General features: G+C 35.2%; 1 protein-coding gene across 4 annotated transcripts in view; it reads left to right on the top strand.

Moving 5' to 3' along the window:
* LRRK2 (leucine rich repeat kinase 2) overlaps nucleotides 1–19,014 on the top strand; it is a 193,534-nt gene that overhangs the window by 35,404 nt on the left and 139,116 nt on the right. For 3 of the 4 annotated variants that reach the window (XM_061129863.1, XM_061129850.1, XM_061129873.1), the window contains exons 12-14: nucleotides 5,568–5,697; nucleotides 8,141–8,265; nucleotides 13,129–13,241. In XM_061129863.1, coding sequence (XP_060985846.1) covers nucleotides 5,568–5,697; nucleotides 8,141–8,265; nucleotides 13,129–13,241 — 368 coding nt within the window. The remainder of the gene's footprint in view (nucleotides 1–5,567; nucleotides 5,698–8,140; nucleotides 8,266–13,128; nucleotides 13,242–19,014) is intronic. The other variant, XM_061129857.1, reaches the window with a different exon arrangement.

Raw genomic sequence — 19,014 nt, 5'->3', positions numbered from 1 at the left:
TTTTTGTTCCTTTCTTCTTTTGTTCTCTTCTTTTGTGATTTGATGACTGTTTTTAGTGTTATGTTATTACTTTCTTTTTTCATCATTTGTCTATATAGATTTTTAGTTTGTGTTTACTGCGAAGTGTGTGTATGTATGTATAAAATTATTTTAAGTTGATGATCTCAACTTTTTCTTTTAACTTTTTCTTTCTCATTTACTTTATCGTTTTATTGATAAAATATGGATGCATTTGATTATTATGAAGGTATATATAGATGTGTAGATAGATATCTGTATCTATCTAGATATATATGTATATAGATAAATATACATGTGGACACATATGCACATATAAGGCATTAAACTATTTTTCTTTTATGCAATATTACTTTCTTGAGAAGATGATCTCCTCATTTTGAAAGCATTAAAATATCCCTACATTTTTGCTACTGTCTTCTCATTTAATGTTTTTTACATCATATTTTGCATCTTTTTGTTTTGTTTGTCTCCATCTATACTTACTGTAGACATAGATAATTTTACTATTCCTACCAGTTTGTTAAGTGGTTGATTTACTACTCTCATTTGCTTTTACCAATGATATTTTCCTTTCATAAATTTTGTTTACTAGTTGTGGTCTTCTTTTTTCCCACTTAGAGAAGTCTCTCCAACATTTTTTTTTATAGCTAGTTTAGTGGTGCTGAACTCTTTTTAGGTTTTGCTTGTCTTAAAACTCTTATCCCTCCTTCAAATGAATGATAACCTTACTGGATAGATTATTTTTTCCTTTCAGCATTTTGAATGGATCCCACTATTCCCTGGTATTCTGCAGAATTTATCTGGAAAAGTCAGCTGACAGATTTACGGGAGTACCTTTGTATGTAACTGTTGCTTCTCTTTTGCTTTAATGTTCTCTCTTAATCTTCAAGTTTTGTCATTTTAATTACAATGTGTCTTTTTATGGATCTCTCTGTCTCTATTGATCTTGTATTTGACTTTGTATTTCTTGGACCTGGATATCTATTCCTTTCCAAGTTTACGGAATTTTTCAGCTATTATCACTTCAAATAATTTGTCTACCATTCTCTCTCTTTTCCTTTTTGGATCTCTATATGAAAATGTTAGTATGCTTGATGTTGTCTGAGAATTCTCATATTTTAAAATTTATTTTTCCTCTGTTTGTTCAGCTTGTGTGATTTTCAGCACACTGTTTTCTAGTTCACTAATCTGTTCCTCTATATCATTTAATCTACTGTTGATTCTTTGTATTAATTTTCATTTCATTTCAGTTTTGTATCCTGTTTCAACTCTGTTTCATTCTTCTTTATATTTTCTAGCTTTTTGGTAAACTCACTATATTCATCATTCTTCTCCTGAGTTTGTTGAGGATCTTTATGATCATTACCTTGAACTAATGTCTGGTAGATTGCTTATCTCCACTTGGCTTAATTCTTCTTCTGAGATTTTATCTTTTTCCTTCATTTGGAACATATTCCTGTGTTGCCTCATTTTGCGTAATTATTGTTTTTGTTTGTGTATTTAGTCAGATTGATCATGTTTCCTAATCTTGGAGAAGTGTCTGTACAGTACAGTCCTTTCTGGTTAACAGAGCCTTGTGATCTAGTGGTACCCTCTGCATGGTCTGGGTGGGCCTCTGAGTGTTGTGGTGCTGACGTAGGGAGGGCCCATTTCTGGTGGGTTAGCTGCCTACACCTCCTTGTGTAGACGCTGCTGGTCGTTGGTGCTCAAGACTGGGTCGTAGTATGGCTGACTGCACAGTCTAGGGGTTTCTGGAACTGGTTCCATCCCGCGGGTAAGTGGGGCTGTGTCTTGTCATGGCTGACTTAAGGTCTGGGAGGTCTTGGGGCAGTTAACTGCAGACACAGGGTTTTGGAGTCGGAGTTAACATGCTGGTTGGTAGTGTAAGGATCCTGGGTGGCTGGCTGTGAGCCTGGGAGTCCCAGGGCAGCTGACTATGGGCCCTGGGGATTTTCAGTTCTGGTGCCTACCTGCTGGTAAGTGCAGCTGATTCCTAGTGCTAATTGGATAGATGCAGAACTCCAAAATTGCACTTGCCAGTACCAGTGTCCTCGTGGTAAAATATGCTACCTCAAATGGCTGTCAGCAGCATCTTCTGGAGAGAGACTCTCCCAAGGGGGTCCCAGTTGCCTTCTGTCTCCCTGAGAGACTCTCCAAGATCAGCAAGTGGGTCTGATCCAGACTCTTTTAAACTTATTGTATGCTGGGTTTCCAAGTGCATAAGACTTTGCATGGGCTCTTTAAGAGTGAAGTCTCTGATTCCTATAGTCCTCTTGCTCTCTCCTTGTGCAAGCCCTGCTGGCTTTTAAAGCCAGATGTTCTAGCGGCTCAAGCCCAGTACCTCCAGGTTTGAGAGATTAATGAGGTGCTTGGACCCCTTGATTCATGGGGAGAACTTCTGTAAATAACCTCTGTGATTATCCTCTTGTTTATTGGTTGCTTATCTGGTAGTGTGGGTCTTCACTATATCACATTCCCCATCCTTCCTGTCATCTCATGTAGTTCCTTCTTTATATCTTTACTTGTGGAATATCTTTTCTGCTAGTTTTCAGATCATTTTCATAGATCGTTGCACTGTAAGTAGTTATAATTTTGGTGTGCTCATGGGAGGAAGTGAGTTCAGGGTCTTCCCTGAGAAGAATCTTCTGTGCAATCTTGATCACTCCCTGGGCTGATTGTTACTGTGGTGCCTCAGGATTGGTTACATTTGAAGTTAGCCTTGATTTCTTTGTTCAGACTCAATTATCTGGTCTTTCTGATTTCATACTTCTTTGTTCTTGGTTCCCTGCCATGTTAACTTTCTTCAGATCCCTTTGAATAGTCCTTGGAGTTCTCCCTTATGAGAATAGTAAGAACTTAAGCAGCTCATTCACCAGTCTCCATTGAAAGACACTTGGGAACATTACATATGAAGGGCTAGGTATAGTTTTATAGGAAAATGATTGGTTTGGTGGCCAGCAAAACTGGGTTTTGTCATGGTAGTTCCCAGGTCAAGGTTCAAACATCTTGTGTGACATTTTATCCATTTAATTAATTAGTTAATAAAATTAGTATTTATTGAACCTTAGACACCTGAGGTATATAAGATAAATAGAAATCCCAGGTTCATGAAGCTTATACTCTAGTGGGAAAGATAAGTAAAAAGGCTAATTGATATATATGATATGTGGACCTTGACTGTATCACAAAGAATGTGAAGCCAAACAAAATATGAAGCAAAGAAAGAGTATATATGTTAGTGTTCACAGGTGACGAAATTGTGACTAGGCAGTGAGGAAAGAAGGTGACTATTGAAGTGAAGGCCTGAAGGAAGTTGCTTTTAGTTATTGGTCTTTTATAGCAGATAATTTATTGCTAAAATGGTGTAGAAGAGGTCATGAGTATTGTGTAGAGAGCTGGTAAATTAGATGTGTAAAATGTTCTATAAACTCTAAAGTGACTCCATGCTGTAATTTTTTCTCCAAGGTATACTGTATGATGTAATTTCTGTTCTTAATTTTCAAATCTCAAATTGGGTTAATGTCCAAGACAGTGATTGTTAAAGTGTGGTCTCTGGACCAGCAACATCATTTAGGAACTTTTTAAAAACGTAAGTTCTAGGGCCCCATTATAGACCCAATGAATCATAAACTGTGTAGTTGAAACTCAGCAATCTGTTTTAACAAGTCACTGAGAGAATTCTTGTGTACTCTGAAGTGTGGGAACTGCTGATCTAGAATAACTTCTATGATTTAAAATATTTCCTTAATTAGAATTTAGCTATTTTAGGAGGACCTATTAAAGCTTCTGATTTGACTGAGCAAAATAATCAAATTATTCTTTTTTTAATTAATTGAAAATCAGTAAAATTTTTTATTGGATTAGCATTTGTTTACAATAAGTTTTATGTATACAACATTTTATTTCTACTTACGTATACACTGCAGTGTGCTCACTACCAAAAATTTAGTTTCCGTTTATCACCATACCATTCATCCCCTTTAGACACTTCACCCTCCCCTACCCCTTTCTCCTCTGGTAACTGCTACTCTGTTTTTGATTGGTTTGTTCATTTATTTTGTTTTTTATATTCTACATGTGAGTGAAATCATACAGTCTTTATCTTTCATCATCTGACTGATTTCATTTAGCATAATACCATCAGGGTCTATCCATGTTGGTGCAAATGACAAGGTTTCATCTTTTTTCATGACTGAGTAGTATTGTACCATATATGTGTATCGTACCTTCTTTATGCATTCATTGGTTAATGGGTACTTAGGTTGTTTCTGTATCTTGGATATTATAAATGATACTATGAAGAACATAGGAGTACATTTATCTTTTCAAATTAGTGGTATTTTCATGTTTTTTTAAATATAAATGTCCAGAAGAGGGATACCTGGATCATGTGGTAGTTCTGTTCATAGTTTTTTAAGGGATCTCTATACTGTTTTCCATAGCAACTGTACCAGTTTTCATTACCTTTTATCCACATCCTCACTAACACTTGAATAACCAACTTGTTACCGTGTTTTGATGATTTTTCAGATTTTGAAAGAGTATGAGTTTTCAGATTTTGTCAGTAATTTAGAATACATATATTACTTCTACTTACGAGTTTTGTCTGATTTTTTCTTTTATTCTCAATTTTGGATGCATAACTAATTTAAAAAAAAATAGTATTTAAAGCTCTCTCAGTTTCATTCCTGCCACCTTCAGTGTTGAAATATAGTTTATAATGTTGGAATTGATATTTATATAGAGGCGTCAAGATAAGTGGTATTTATATGGAAACTTTAAGGTATTATGGATACTTTTAAGACACTGGATTTGCATTTACTGAAGAAAGTTTATTATGAAGAGGAAAATTATTTCGTCATCATTTTCCACACATAATGTGAAATCAATTGTAAAGCAATCTATGTGTTTCTTAAGCTTTGTTATTATTTTGTGAAAATATGTGGTTATGTTTTATATGTTTTTTATTAGTGCTGTTCATAACTTTGTGTATCATAGCACAGATAGAAATGATAGTGTTTGCATGGTCCACTGGAGTAAGCGGAGAAGGCTGAGGGCAACCCAGCCTGGTTTCAGCTGTACTTCCTCCATCCCTCAAGGGCTGACAGGATCGTCACTCATCTCTAACTTATTCCCAGGTCACCAGTGAGCCTCTGCTCTACATCATTTCAGTTATTTTGTGAAGTTGTTTTATAATTAGAATGAAATTTAGTTTTCATTCTTATGTTTGAGGGCATTATGTAAAAATGTATTTCTTCAAAAATATTCTTTTCACATGGATGGTAATCAGATTCCCCTAGTTTCCTCTGTGAATGAAACTTTCACACTAAAACCTCAAGTGGTTAATAAATATGAAAAAATTGGAAATAGTATATATTTTAAAGAAAAAAAATTAATGATATTTAAGTTGTCACTGAAATATAAATTGATGTATAGTTGTATATACATTCTGATGAACTTTGATTATCTTTAATAGTATGTGTCTTATTGCAAGATTATGACAATGTCCTTTCATTTATTCAAGTAACATTTAAAAAATCTTGTAGTTAATTTTAGAAAGATCCTGTTGTCAAAAGGAATATATCTGAATGTATTGGAGTTAATGCAGAAGCATATGCATTCTCCTGAAGTGGCTGAAAGTGGCTGTAAAATGCTAAATCATCTTTTCGAAGAAAGGTAATAAATATTTATGAATTTATGTAGGATATATAATATTGGACCAGGTAGAATATCAATATTTTGAGCATAATTGTAAGAATAAAAACAAGGCATTTGAAGATGGAAACATTTTGCAGCATAATCTCATGTCAGTAATACATAGACTTATTTTATTTATATATAGAAATATGTTGAAAATTTGCTTTTGTGCTTTATGATTGGTATTGACTGTGTTTTGAAAAATGGTGCTTATATAGCACATAACCTTAAATAGTTTTTAAAATTTTGTTATGTGGAAGATATAAAATTAGGATATGGCTTCTAATTGTTGCTTTCTCACAAAAACTAATATTTATCAATATTCATTCATTAGAATTAGCTTTGTCTTTTCTTCCTGCTCTCATTCCTTACCTGGGGAAGCATTTATCACTTTTATTTCAATCCCAGGGATGTTAAGATTACATGTCTAGTTTGTGGCCCAGGGAGACCATATCATTTATCTGGGGGTGGATAATGCAGGTTTGGGATAGAATGGCAAGTAGTGGTGAGGTGGGGAGGGAAGGGAAGTGGAATCTATCTAAAATTTGTTTAAAAGACTAAAAAATAATACAGAGAGTTATCGCCTCCCGAAGGATGTGCTCAGCACATTTTTGTACTTTATTAGATCAAAGAATGCGAGGTAACTTTGACATAGTCCAAATAAATTTCAAACAGAAAAACAGCATTAGAAAACTGTCCTGTGTCAAATGCCACAGATGTTGCAGTAAAAACTGATCTTGAGTCCTGGTTTTCCCACTAATTTGAGTCAGCTGTTTGATCTCTAAACTTCAGAATTCTCATTGGTGATGAGGAATAATAATAACAAATTCGTAAGTTTTTGGCTTATAATGTAAGGATTAAATAAGTTTGAACAAAAGACTTAGGAAAATGGTACATTTTAAGCCCTCAATAAAACATAACTGTTTTTACTAACAGGTATTAAATATTAGTAGGGCTTCCCTGGTGGCTCAGATGGTAAAACATCTGCCTCCTAGTCAGGAGACCCGGGTTTGATCCCTGGATTGGGAAGATCCTCTGGAGAAGAGAATGGTTACCTACTCCAGTATTCTTGCCTAGAGAGTCCCATGGACAGAGGAGCCTGGGGTCTCAGAGAGTTAGAAATGACTGAATGACTAACACTTTCACTTTCCAATATGACTAAGTGAAATGCATGTAGCATGATAAACTGTATGTAACATGTTTACAGACTTAGAATGAATAGCATTACCTTGTTTTTAATGTAAAGATACATTGTTTTAAAGTAATGTAAATGTAATAATTCAATGTAAGTCCAGCTTATCTATTTATGTTTACATGTCATAACTTTAAACAATATCTCTCTTTTCTAAATGTTGCTCTTGACATTTAAATGAAAAGTTTATGTAAAATTGTGATTGTTTATGGTCCTGTCAGTGTGTGAACCTTTATAAGGAGGGAAAAACACAGTGGAATAATGGACATTTTAAGATGTTGTAGATGCTGGCCAATTAATCTTTCTGGCTGTTTCCTCATATGTAAAATGCATAAATTTCCAGTACTGGGTGTTCAGAGTTAACTATGACAGCGTGCCTGCCCCTAAAAATCTCATTTGTAAGCAGATAATTACAATATAGTGTGATAAGTCAATGACAAGGATGTGTAAAATCGTAGGGTATTGGTGAATCAAGCTAGGGTAACCAAAGGAGAGAGGCTGCAAAGAGGGGATGTGTATAAACTGGGACTTTCAGATGGTAAAGAGGGACTATATGTCAGTAACCATAGACCCATGCAAAGTGATATGCAGATGTTTAGTCAATATGGTACCATGTAAAAGCAAGGGCTGCCTCTATTAAATTTGGTAGGACCTACTGAAATCTACGTTTATGTGTAGATTAACATACATTTGTGTGTGTGTTAAATAACTGCTAAAATGGCTTAGAGAAACCAACACTTTAGTGCAAATAAAGCTAATTAAGACTACCATAATACAAGAAGTCCTGGGGTATTAATCAGGAAAGGGCCGGTAGTTATGCTGTAAACAGCTCTCTGAACTTGGCGGTCAGAGTTTGCATTCCAGCCCTGACTCTGTCGTGTTCCAGTGAAAGGACCTTGATGTTTAACCTTTGTCAGCCTAAACTCTCTACCTAGAAAATGCAAATAATACCTTCTTTCCAGGGGTTGTTGCCAATGACCCTGTACAGATCAAAAGGAGGTTGTTAGTTCTGGAAAACTAAAGTAAAAGACTTCCCAATTTCCTGTGAAATCTAACTTCTTGAGGTCAAAGTTTGACCGAATAAGAATTTAAATTGTGTTTGCTCATGTTACTGAGTTCACATAGCCTTTTCTGATAAAATAGTCCTGTTTTCTTGTACATGTTTCAAATCGGTGTTTGTATTGGAGTCAGGTTGGACTTTTAATAAGCATTTCAATATTATATCTCCAGTAGCACTTCCCTGGATACAATGGCAGCCGTGGTCCCCAAAATAATAACAGTCATGAAAAGTCATGAGACATCATTATCGGTGCAGCTGGAAGCACTTCGAGCTCTGTTACATTTTATAGTTCCAGGTAAGTTACATAAATTGACTGTGGGAAGAGCTGTTATTGTAAATGAATTCTTTGACTTTTCATGAACTACCAACTTTCCAGGCAAAAATTAAAGGACTAGTTTCTGCCAACCAAATTCAAATCTTTGCAGTAGCCCAATAATAAAACTAGCGGGAAAATGATGAGATAGAAGAGTCAGATAAATTTACATGAAAATTTAGTAAGACGCATCAATAGTTTATTTACAGAAAAATAATTGCAATGTAGTGTGGTGCTTCAACTCCAACGATAGTGTCATCTCTGCTATTTCTTTTGTATTTCTGTTGACATTGCTGAGTTCAAGTTTTTTGTTTGTTTTCTGTCTCAATTATAATAATAGCTAACTAATTTTCACACTTCCTCTCTTGCCTCTTTCCAGTCCCTCTTTACCCTGTGGTTGAATGCATTTTTCTCAAATATAACCATGTGGCTTTTACTCATTAACTACAATAGTGTCCATTGTACCCCATTTACATCCTGCTTACATTTGTTATGACTTTATTTGTCCTCTAAACCCATTTAAAACACCTGCTCCTCCATTCCTTTAGCATGTATTTCTTAATTGCCTCTTATGTTCTATACATTGTGATGACTGCAAAGGTCTGAAAAAATGGGTGAAAAAAGACAGGATTGTACTACTTATAGGAGCTTAGAGGTAGAGAAACAGATAGCTAATTACCAGACAATTGAGAGAGCCTGTTAAGGGGCTTCTCTGGTTGCTGAGATGGTAAAGAATCCACCTGCAATGAGGGAGACCTGGGTTCAATCCCTGGGTTGGGAAGATCCTCTGGAGAAGGGCATGGCAACCCACTCCAGTATTTTTGCCTGCAGAATCCCATGGGCAGAGGAGTCTGGCAGGCTACAGTCCATGGGGTCATAGAGAGTTGGACATGACTGAGCAACTTTCACTTTCATATTATAAAAGTCTATGAAAATATTGATGGAAGCACAAATAGTTTATTCAAAAGAGTATGTGAGAAATTGTGATGTTTGCAGTTGATGGGTGAGTAAGGCTGACCTGGTAAAAAGGCCAGGAGGGACATTTCAAGCAGAAAGAGAAAGAACACATGGTCTGGGATGAGTGGAGCCTGGTGTTGAGGAGGGCAGTGCCTGGGGGTGAATGTGGAAGGATGGCAGAAGCTGAGAGGGAAGGGCCTTGAACAGAAGGCTGAGCAGTTTGTGGTTTTTTTTTAATGCAAGTCAATTCAAAAACTTTATTAAAGGTGTTTGAAAGTTGCAGTATCATAACTAAAGCTGCCATTTATAACAGTAGTAGTATGGTGTGGAGCATGATTGGCAGGGGAGAGCCTCCTGCAAGGAGACTAGGCTGGAGGCTGTGATGGCCAGATGAGACATAATGGGAGCCCAGCCAAGAAAGAAGGAGAGGATGGGTGTGGGAGGTGATTAGGAGGCACCTTTGGTGTGATTTTCTGACTCCTGAATATCAGGGTTATTATTATTTTGCTCTGTGAGAGTCCCAGTACTTTTGAAGTTCATTTTTTTGGTCCTTTTAAAATGAAATCTTCCTAAACCTACAATTTTCTGTTGTAATATTGGCATTTATATTTCTGAGTATAAGAGTATAGAATTTTTCAAGGAAAGGGCTTTCTTTAGTCATTTTTTTTTTTTAAATCCCCTGGAAACTTGGACAAAAATTCAGTAAATTTTGAATTGAATCATGTCCCATTCAAATTGTCAAACAACTTTTGAGATATAATTTAACAGACATAATTTTGCTTGGATATTATTGAGAGTTTTAAAAAATTTTATAGGTTGTAAAAAGCAAATAAAATCCTTTTGATTGTCTTTAAAGATGTCAACCTTATTCTTCTGAGAGTACATTTGAGTTTTAAAGATAGCCAAAAGACATTCAGAATTGTCTGTTAATAAAATAATACTCTTTTAATTAAAAAGTAAGTTTTGAATATAGAATTTCTTTTGTTTTATTGTTCTGAGATGATCCTGAAGTGACATTGATAGTAATAATTTAGATGTATGAAATGATGTATTTAAATGATAAATCATAGTTCTATAATGTTTTTAGGTATATTAAACAGGTGCCCTTGAAAATAATATTATAAATTCATGGTGATACTTTATATATGAAAATATGTATATTAATAGACATACCTTATAAGCATATCAATATATAAATACATTTCTCTATTAGGTAAAGGCTTAATCATCTACTTCACTCTGTGGTAACATAACTGTATTACCAATAGCACGCCACACAAATAACCATATTCTATCATGCTGTAATTATGCCATACTATACCACCCTGTAGTTAGGGATGGGGAAGATCCCCTAGAAGAGGATGTGGCAATCCACTTTAGTCTTCTTGCCTGGAGAATCTCATGGACAGAGGAGCCTGGCGGGCTATAGTCCATAGGGTCGCACAGAGTCGGACCCGACTGAAGCAGCTGAGCGCATACCATCCTATAGCATATGATTCCGTATGTCAGTGAGTAACTATATCAGTACCCCAGTAGTTTTGAGGTTGAATATGATTATGGTTTTGACGTGTTAAGTTGAAGTAGTACTTATAAGATGTTTAGATGTACATGTATACAATTATTAACTAAACCATATTCAAACTATTAATTGTAACAGATGTGCATTATAGCAAATTTGTATAATTTAATATCTAATTCAGGAGCACGTGTTGCATCTAGTATTATGTCACTTAAATTGTTTTCAATCTGGTACTGTTCACTTCCTCCTTTTTTATAACAATAACTTATTGAAGTGATTGAGCCTGTGCTTTAAAAGAATAACACTAAAGACCTATTTAATGATAATTAAATAATTAAATAATTAAATAATTAATTTATTAAATGATATTTAATAAAATATCATTTGACTTGTTCCTTCTTGCCTTGTTCAATTCTAGGGGAAACAGTGCAAAATTCTTTAGGAAAGGCCATATGCATATTGGGAAGTGTATAGAGGAACATGATTATGAATATAAAGCCAAACAGTCAGAGAAACTGAATTTGTTTACTTTGCAGAGGAGATAATTCAAGAGGTTATGAAACTATTAAAACCCATTCATTTATATTTCGTTAATAACAAATGTGTAAGGCATTATTCAAAGTACTTCATATAAACTTTAAAAATTTTTATAGCAACCCATCAGTCAGATTCTACTCCCCCCACCCCATTTTACCGATGATGAAACTGAGACATGATACAAAGATTTTAAGGTCATGGCTTATATAACGGAGCAAGGTTTCCACCCAGGCAGCCTGAATTAGGGGCTTTCCAGGTGGTGCTAGTGTAAAGAACCCGCCTGCCAGTGCAGGAGACTTAAGAGACGTGGGTTCGATCCCTGGGTCGGGAAGATCTCCTGGAGGAGGGCATGGCAACGCACTCCAGTTTTCTTGCCTCGAGAGTACTATGGACAGCAGAGCCTGGCAGACTACAGTCCTTGGGGGTCACAGAGAGTCAGACACGACTGAAGCAACTTAGCATCAGCACCAGCACCAGCCTGAATTAGAATGGGTACTTTGTAAAGACGCATTTGTGCAACAGGTGGATATTGAACAGCTGTTATAGCTAAAGGGCTATGCTTGGAACTCTTGGTAATCTGGAGATGATTAGGTTATAGGTCCCCTCTTCAAAAAGTTTGCAGTTCTAACAGTTTAAAGAACTATCATCTGGTAAGGAAATTATATCAATTCTGGATAGTAGAACCTCAAGTGATATGCCAAAGACCAGAGATGAAATTTTGGAAATGTTCATTTGGTCTTAATGTAAGAAAGACATTCAGTAAGACTTCTTACATTTGGCATGAAGTTTTTACATTTCAACAGGACTGCTTTTAATGGTCACATCTGCTTGTGATATAATAGGCAGCTTTAGAAATTAATGTGGTCTTGGTCACTGAAAATGAGACACTAGAGTTTAAGTGGCTTGTTCAGGGTCATACAGCTGTAGTGAATGTCAGGACCTGTTTGAATAAATTTTAAAATGAGGGTGGAAGGGTGAAAATCACGCCTGTCAAATTCTTTGTGGTATTCTCAGCATGTGGCAAAATCCTTTGCATGTACTGTTGGCATTCAAATTTTTGTTAAGTAAATGAAAACTTATATGCAGCCAACTTATAATGTTTATTAATACAAATTACTGAAATGAAAGATTATAAGGTATTGCTTATTAATAATTATTTCTATAGTCATAGGTTTTAGAAACATCATTCACAATTATTTTACTTACATGTTCTATTATATGTTCTGTATATGTTCAATATTTTTTGACTTCCTGTTTTTCAACCATTTGGGGATAGTTCAGCTACAATGTAGCTTAATAAAGTATATTTTCTTTAAGTTACTTAATACTTTTGTACAGCCTTAGAGGACTTTTGATAAAACTACATGTTCTTTACCATCACAATGATGAATTTTCCACTGTTATTCCAGCTACTCTTTTATGTCTACCTTTCATATCTGACCTTTTTATGTTATAGTCCAAATAACTTTGAACTTTTTTCAAATCATCCACCATTGCATAAAAATCTAGCTTCTTATGATGAGTACAGACTGTTTGTTAATACACAAAAAAGAGATTGTTGGTTCCAGAAAATTGCTCCACCATAGTAACTTCTTGCTACTTTAAATTCAGTAAACATCCATATATAGTGTATTTATTTTATATTCAGTGATGAACAATTTTTAAAAATTTCTTAAACTTTAGAGTTATTTCTTTGATAAAGAACCATGGATTAGAAAAAGGTACAACATGTATATGTATTGTTGGGTTAATTATAATCATTCCTAATAAATGACATTCTATTCAGCCTAAATCTTTTATGAGAAAATGATTTGTATTTATTTTGCATTTAGGCATCCCAGAAGAATACAGGGAAGATACTGAATATCAGCATAAGCTAAATATGATTGAAAAGCAGTGTTTCAGGAATGATATTCACAAATTGGTCCTGGCAGCTTTGAACAGGGTATGTATAATATGAGATTCTGCCTTTATACTCTTAACTAGAAATTTGGGGATGTATGGGGCTTTTATTAGCTTAAGTTTCCCATGTTCTGTTTACTATGATAGTAAGAAGTTATCTGTTTAGAAACATAAGATGACAGTAGGGATGTAAGAAGAAGAGATGCCATGCCAGCTGAGAGAAGTGCACGGTCAATTGCAGATTTTGACAGGCTCTTTTGATAAATCCATTTGAGTCAGTTCAGTCAGAGAGAGAACTCTGGATGTTCACCTTAACCTCATGAGTGATGTCAGGAGCCGTGGCTGCTATTTTCTCTTTCTGTCCTCCTGGTCTTTCTTTTCTGGTCCCATGCTGAAAGGTTCAGTCCATGAAGACACACAGGGAGCAACATTGAAGTTTTTTTTTATTCCCTGTGCTTTTTTGTATTGTACTCCTTAGAGATAACCTGTGAAATAGCTCAGTGTTCATTGTTTCTTCCTAGTACTGGGCATTTACAAACACTGGGTTTCCTGCTGCTCAGCAGTTAAGAATCTGCCTGTGATGCAGGAGATGGAGGAGACACGTGTTTGATACCTGGGTTGGGAAGATTCCCTGGAGAAGGAAATGGTAACCCACTTCAGTGTTCTTGCTGTGAAAATCCCATGGACAGAGGAGCCTGGCGGGCTACAGTCTATGGAGTCGCAAAGAGTTGGACATGACTTAGCAACTGAGCATGCACATAACTATGTACATTTGCAATGATATGCTATAATTAATAAATTAATAATCATACAGAGTCTGAAAAAAAAGAGAAGAAAATATGTTGTGCAATGAAAAAGGTGTTGATGGAATTAAGATGGTTTGGAAGTTTAACATAAGATGAATTGGTTCTTTATAAAAGATATAAAAGTAAAGATGTAAAGAGTAGGTTAATGTTTTTATGAAAGGAAAAGAGTAGTCAAAGTAATTAATGGACATAATTCCTTTTGATTTAGTGTACTTTGAAAAATGTCATGAATCAAATAGAAGAACCTGCAGAGAGATCTTCAGACATTCATTTTAAACTGAACTTGATAATGTAATTGTCTATGATATATTTGAGTCATTTTTACTCAGACTTTAATATGATTCTTGAAGATAGCTTTGGGTTGAATTTAATTCTAGAAATACTTGGTGAAAATAAGAATGTGGAAGGAACTGTGTTAGGCGCTGGGAGGACAAAAATGAATATGCTTTGTATCCTTCTGTAATGGATCTCATAATCTGGCTGGGGAAGTAACAGCTATGCATAAAATATAAAAAAACACTTAAGTTGTTTGGTATTAGCTCTTATGAGCTGCGCTAGTTTTATGAACAGTACTTTAGGTACGGTAAATTGTGTCTGACTCTTGGGACCCCATGGACTGTAGCTTACCAGGCTCCTCTGTCTATGGGATTTGCCAGGTAGGAATACAGGAGTGGGTTGCCATTTCCTTCTGCAGGGGATCTTTCCAACCCAGGGATTGAACCTGGGTCTCCTGCATTGCAGGCAGACTCTGCTGACTGAGCCAACGGAGAAGCTTAGTACTAGAGGAAAGAATAGTTAACTTTATTCATGATGTGTGTTGGTGAAAAGCAAGTGGTACCAGAAAAGCCTTTTGGTAACTTTGATTCTGGTTATGTCTTCTTTCCTAACATTATTGAACACAGGTGTGATAGAGTGGGAAGGAGTTGCCAGGCAAGGGAGAAGGATTGTACTTAACTGCCATCAGTACTGTGATGCCAAGAAAATCATTGTGCTCCTAGGTCTTACTTTCTTTTGCTATATAATCCCAGGAGAAGTGGTTGAGAACCTCCCTGTTAGTCACTGAGTTGTGTCCGACTCTTTGTGACCCTATGTACTATAGCCCACTAAACTACTCTCTCCTTGGGGTTCTCCAGGCAAAAATACTGGAGTGGGTTGCCACTTCCTTCTCCAGGGGATCTTCTTAACCCAGGGATCAAACCAGGGTCTCCTGCATTGCAGGTGGACTCTTTACTGCTGGGAGTCACCAGGGAAATCCGAGAACCTCCCTACCCCTTTCTTTATTTTCCAAGCCACACTTGGGTAATGACATAGCATCTCACTAAATAGTGATTGCCATTTGTGGGCAAGGAATTAAGGTCATGGGGAAGCAGAAGTGGTATTGTTTTATTTTTAAAAACCTCCCCTGTGTAATTCCCCTAATTCTTTTCCGTGCTTGAGAAAAAAAATGCTCTAAAAGATGAATATATATACATTTTTAGTTCTAAAATCCCCTAATTGCATGTGTCGCTCTGAATAAATGTTACAAGACATCAGAGATTTTAGATCCAAATACTGTTGATGCAGTAAAATGAATTGCCATTAAAAATAAGCCTCTTCTTGGGTAGCTAACTTCCAAATAAGATAGAATTTGAGATTCAACTAAGGTTTACAATGCAAAGATTATTAAAAGTATTTATTAAAGTGAATCAATGTCTGGAGGTGTACATAAATCCAGCAACATTCAGACTGAAGTTAAACCTGTCTGAAATATTAACATTCCATTTATGCTTGATCTTTTAGCTTTTTCTACACATGAAAACTTTCAGTAATCTGTTCCGGAGAGATCTATTTACCCAGTATTGTCTCTGGAGAACACAGTAGAAAATCGCATTTGGTCACATCTCAGCATTTTGGTCACATCTGTGCTTTGTATGCAGTGGCATTGCTGTTGCCTTGTCCAGAAACTTACGAAGTCAGACCAATCCTCTCATTAAACGTACACAAGTCAAAGAGCGTGTGCGCTTCTCAAAAACCTTAAAGCAACATGTACTCAGTTTAAATACTGAAGATACTGATTTCAATCGTGATTAATATATAGCAAAAGCAAGAGCTGATTTGTGAAAGCAACAGCAATAACAAAAACAAAGAGAAATTACATAGGAGTAAGGCAAATAAAAGTTTATAGAACTACTCCAAAGAAGACTCTGAAACTCAACTGGGAGTACAAAGGAAGAGTTAAACATAGGAACATATATACCCTCTGTTTTGATAAGATTACTAATTTAAAAAAAATGGAAATTTATCTGCATTTATGAATCCTTATAAAAATAACAATGGTATTTTCTGGAACTAGGTAAGCTAATGTAAAATTTTGAGAAAATTAATTAAATAATTACATGAATAATCAAGATAATTTAGAGAAAGAAAATAATTAATATGGCTTAACTCTAGTATTAAGAGTTTATCAAATGTATTATAAAACTTTAGTGATTATACTGATGTGACATTGGCACTAGAGATAGATCCGTATCACATAATGGTGATTTAGGAGATAGACTCAAATGCAGATTTTCAATTCATGTATGATATTTCCCAACCACCACAAGGGAAAATAGATTGCTCAGTAACTTGTATTGAATCAACTAATTCTCTGGCCATCTGGAGAAAGCAAAGGGAGCTGTGTATTTACATTACTCATTTAAAGAATCAAATCTCATGTGGATGAGATTTAAAAGTAAAAATGAATCTGGCATAGATTCTCAATCAGGGAAGAATACTGGAGTGGGGAGCCATTCCCTTCTCCAGGGAATCTTACCCACCCAGAGCTCAAACCTGGGTCTCCCACATTGCAGGCAGATTCTTTACAGTCTGAGCTGCCAAGGAAGCCCACAATCATTATTAAATAAATGTAAATTAAAAACAAAACAGAACAAAAACCTTGTTGGAGGAAATTTAATAATACTCATCTACATTAAAATGGACATGTTTTCTGACCAGCTATCCAACTCTAAGAATTTATAATATAGATGCACGTGTATATGTGCACAAAGGTTTTTAACAAGAATATTTATTGTGGCATTATTTGTAGTAAGAAGAATGTGGCAGCAAACTAAATGCTTACATGGTAATCATTAGTGTTGTTTGCCCCCTTCTGGTGATTCTGGGATTGTATTTATTGGTGCTTTTGTAGTTGGATTGAATCATGTAATGGTTTTGGCCAAGGAGTTGTAAGTAGAGGTTTCATTTGTGATTTCTGGACCAAGCATTTGATTGCTGGTGAGGCATCTTATAGAATACTCTCTCAGGTACTGTGACCTGTGATATCTGAGCTGGTGGTTGCTCACTTAGCACAACTCCCAGAGTGGCTGTGCTGAGCAGAGGCCCCCTCCTGATCTATAACACGTATGAAGCATGAATAAAAATTGAACGCTTTCTTTTTCCAGCTTATGTAATTTTGAGGTTGTTACTACAGGTTAATTTAGTCTGTGCTGACAATACAATCCTTATCAATAGATCCTAAGTAAATAAATTATAATATTTTGAGACTGTGTAGGTCTATGTAGGGATTAAAAGCAACTTGGTGAGATTCCTAATGTGTTGCCAAGGAATTAAGTACAGTTTTCCATGAATATGACAAATATATTACCCAGGTATTCCTTTTTTCCCCTTCACATATATTAGCATATTATGCATACTTTTGGTGAAATTAGTGTATTTTCACTTCTTTATATCTTCTCTCTTCCCTTTATCACTCAGTTAAAGCAGATTATATGGTCTTTAGTTTTATAACTTTAAATGTATAACATATTCTAATGTGTATGGCCCCTGGAATCAGGATATCTGTATTTGAACCTGGCTTCACCATCTATAGACTAATGTATTCTGAACAAGTTTTTTAAAGTCTCCGTTACATTATCTATAATATGAAGATAATAAATGGCTTTTCACTGAGGGTTATTATGAAGAATTTTATGAGATAATTTTATGAGATAATTATGAAGAATTTTATGAGATAATGCCATGTACTCTATACAATGCCTGGCACATAGTATACAGTCAGTAAATGTTAATATTATTACTATTAGATTTAAAACTATCTTTGGACTCATGGCTATAAAAGATGAGAAAATTGAAGTATTCATGCCATCTTCCTATTTTTACCTATTTTCTAACCAACTTTGTTAAATAAATTAATTCTACATTGACAAGTTTTAAAATATTTACATTCAATTCTATAACCATACTTAATAAGTCGTTTTCATCTTCTTCCTACAGTCATCACTGCAAGTTCTTTTGCTACAGCTTTTCCATTTATTTTTTAGTTGTCTGTTTCTTTTAAAAAAAGATTCATTTCCTGAAAATTTTGTTGTTGTCTCTGTATTTGGACACTTGAAAAAACAGTTTGGTTGATTGCAAAGTATTGGGGTTTTGTTTTCTTTTCTTTGAAAACCTTTTAGGCATTTCACTGTTTTGTAGTACTGAATGTTTTAGTGGAACAGCCTGAGACCAATTTAATTCTTTTCTCATTTTTAAATGGTTCGGTATTTTTATCTGGATGCCCAAAGGATTCATTTTCTTGGAATCTACTTTATTAGGATATATCTCAGTGTTAGTCCCGGACTATGGTATCTTCTTTTTAGCTGTACATTCATTTTTTTTCTGGAAAGTTTTTCTTAGTTGCAGTTGACTTGGCTGGCAGTTAGGAAAGAGACTGATGAGGGCATTTTCCCCTTGAGTTGGCTAGCTGACTCATTAGAGAAAATATTTTGATTGTTTTTGTAGTCTTTGAAAAAACTTGGAAAATTGTGAAGCATAGGTAACAGGATGTTTCTAATTAGTATTTGTAGATGTCCAACATTGGTACTTTCTTTTTTTTTTTTTCAACATTGGTACTTTCAAAAATTTCATGTGGACAACACTTGCTAGTAAATTAATTTCAATCCCTGTTTGAATAACAATGTAATGAATCACTATTTTCAAGATAGAACATTTAGTAAGTGAAAGTCCATTATAGGCTTGTAAATATCATAC

Source organism: Dama dama, chromosome 3, assembly GCF_033118175.1.
Source record: "Dama dama isolate Ldn47 chromosome 3, ASM3311817v1, whole genome shotgun sequence".
Taxonomy (NCBI): domain Eukaryota; kingdom Metazoa; phylum Chordata; class Mammalia; order Artiodactyla; family Cervidae; genus Dama; species Dama dama.
Note: the sequence above shows the minus strand (reverse complement) of the source record. Positions and strands in the feature narration are given on the sequence as shown.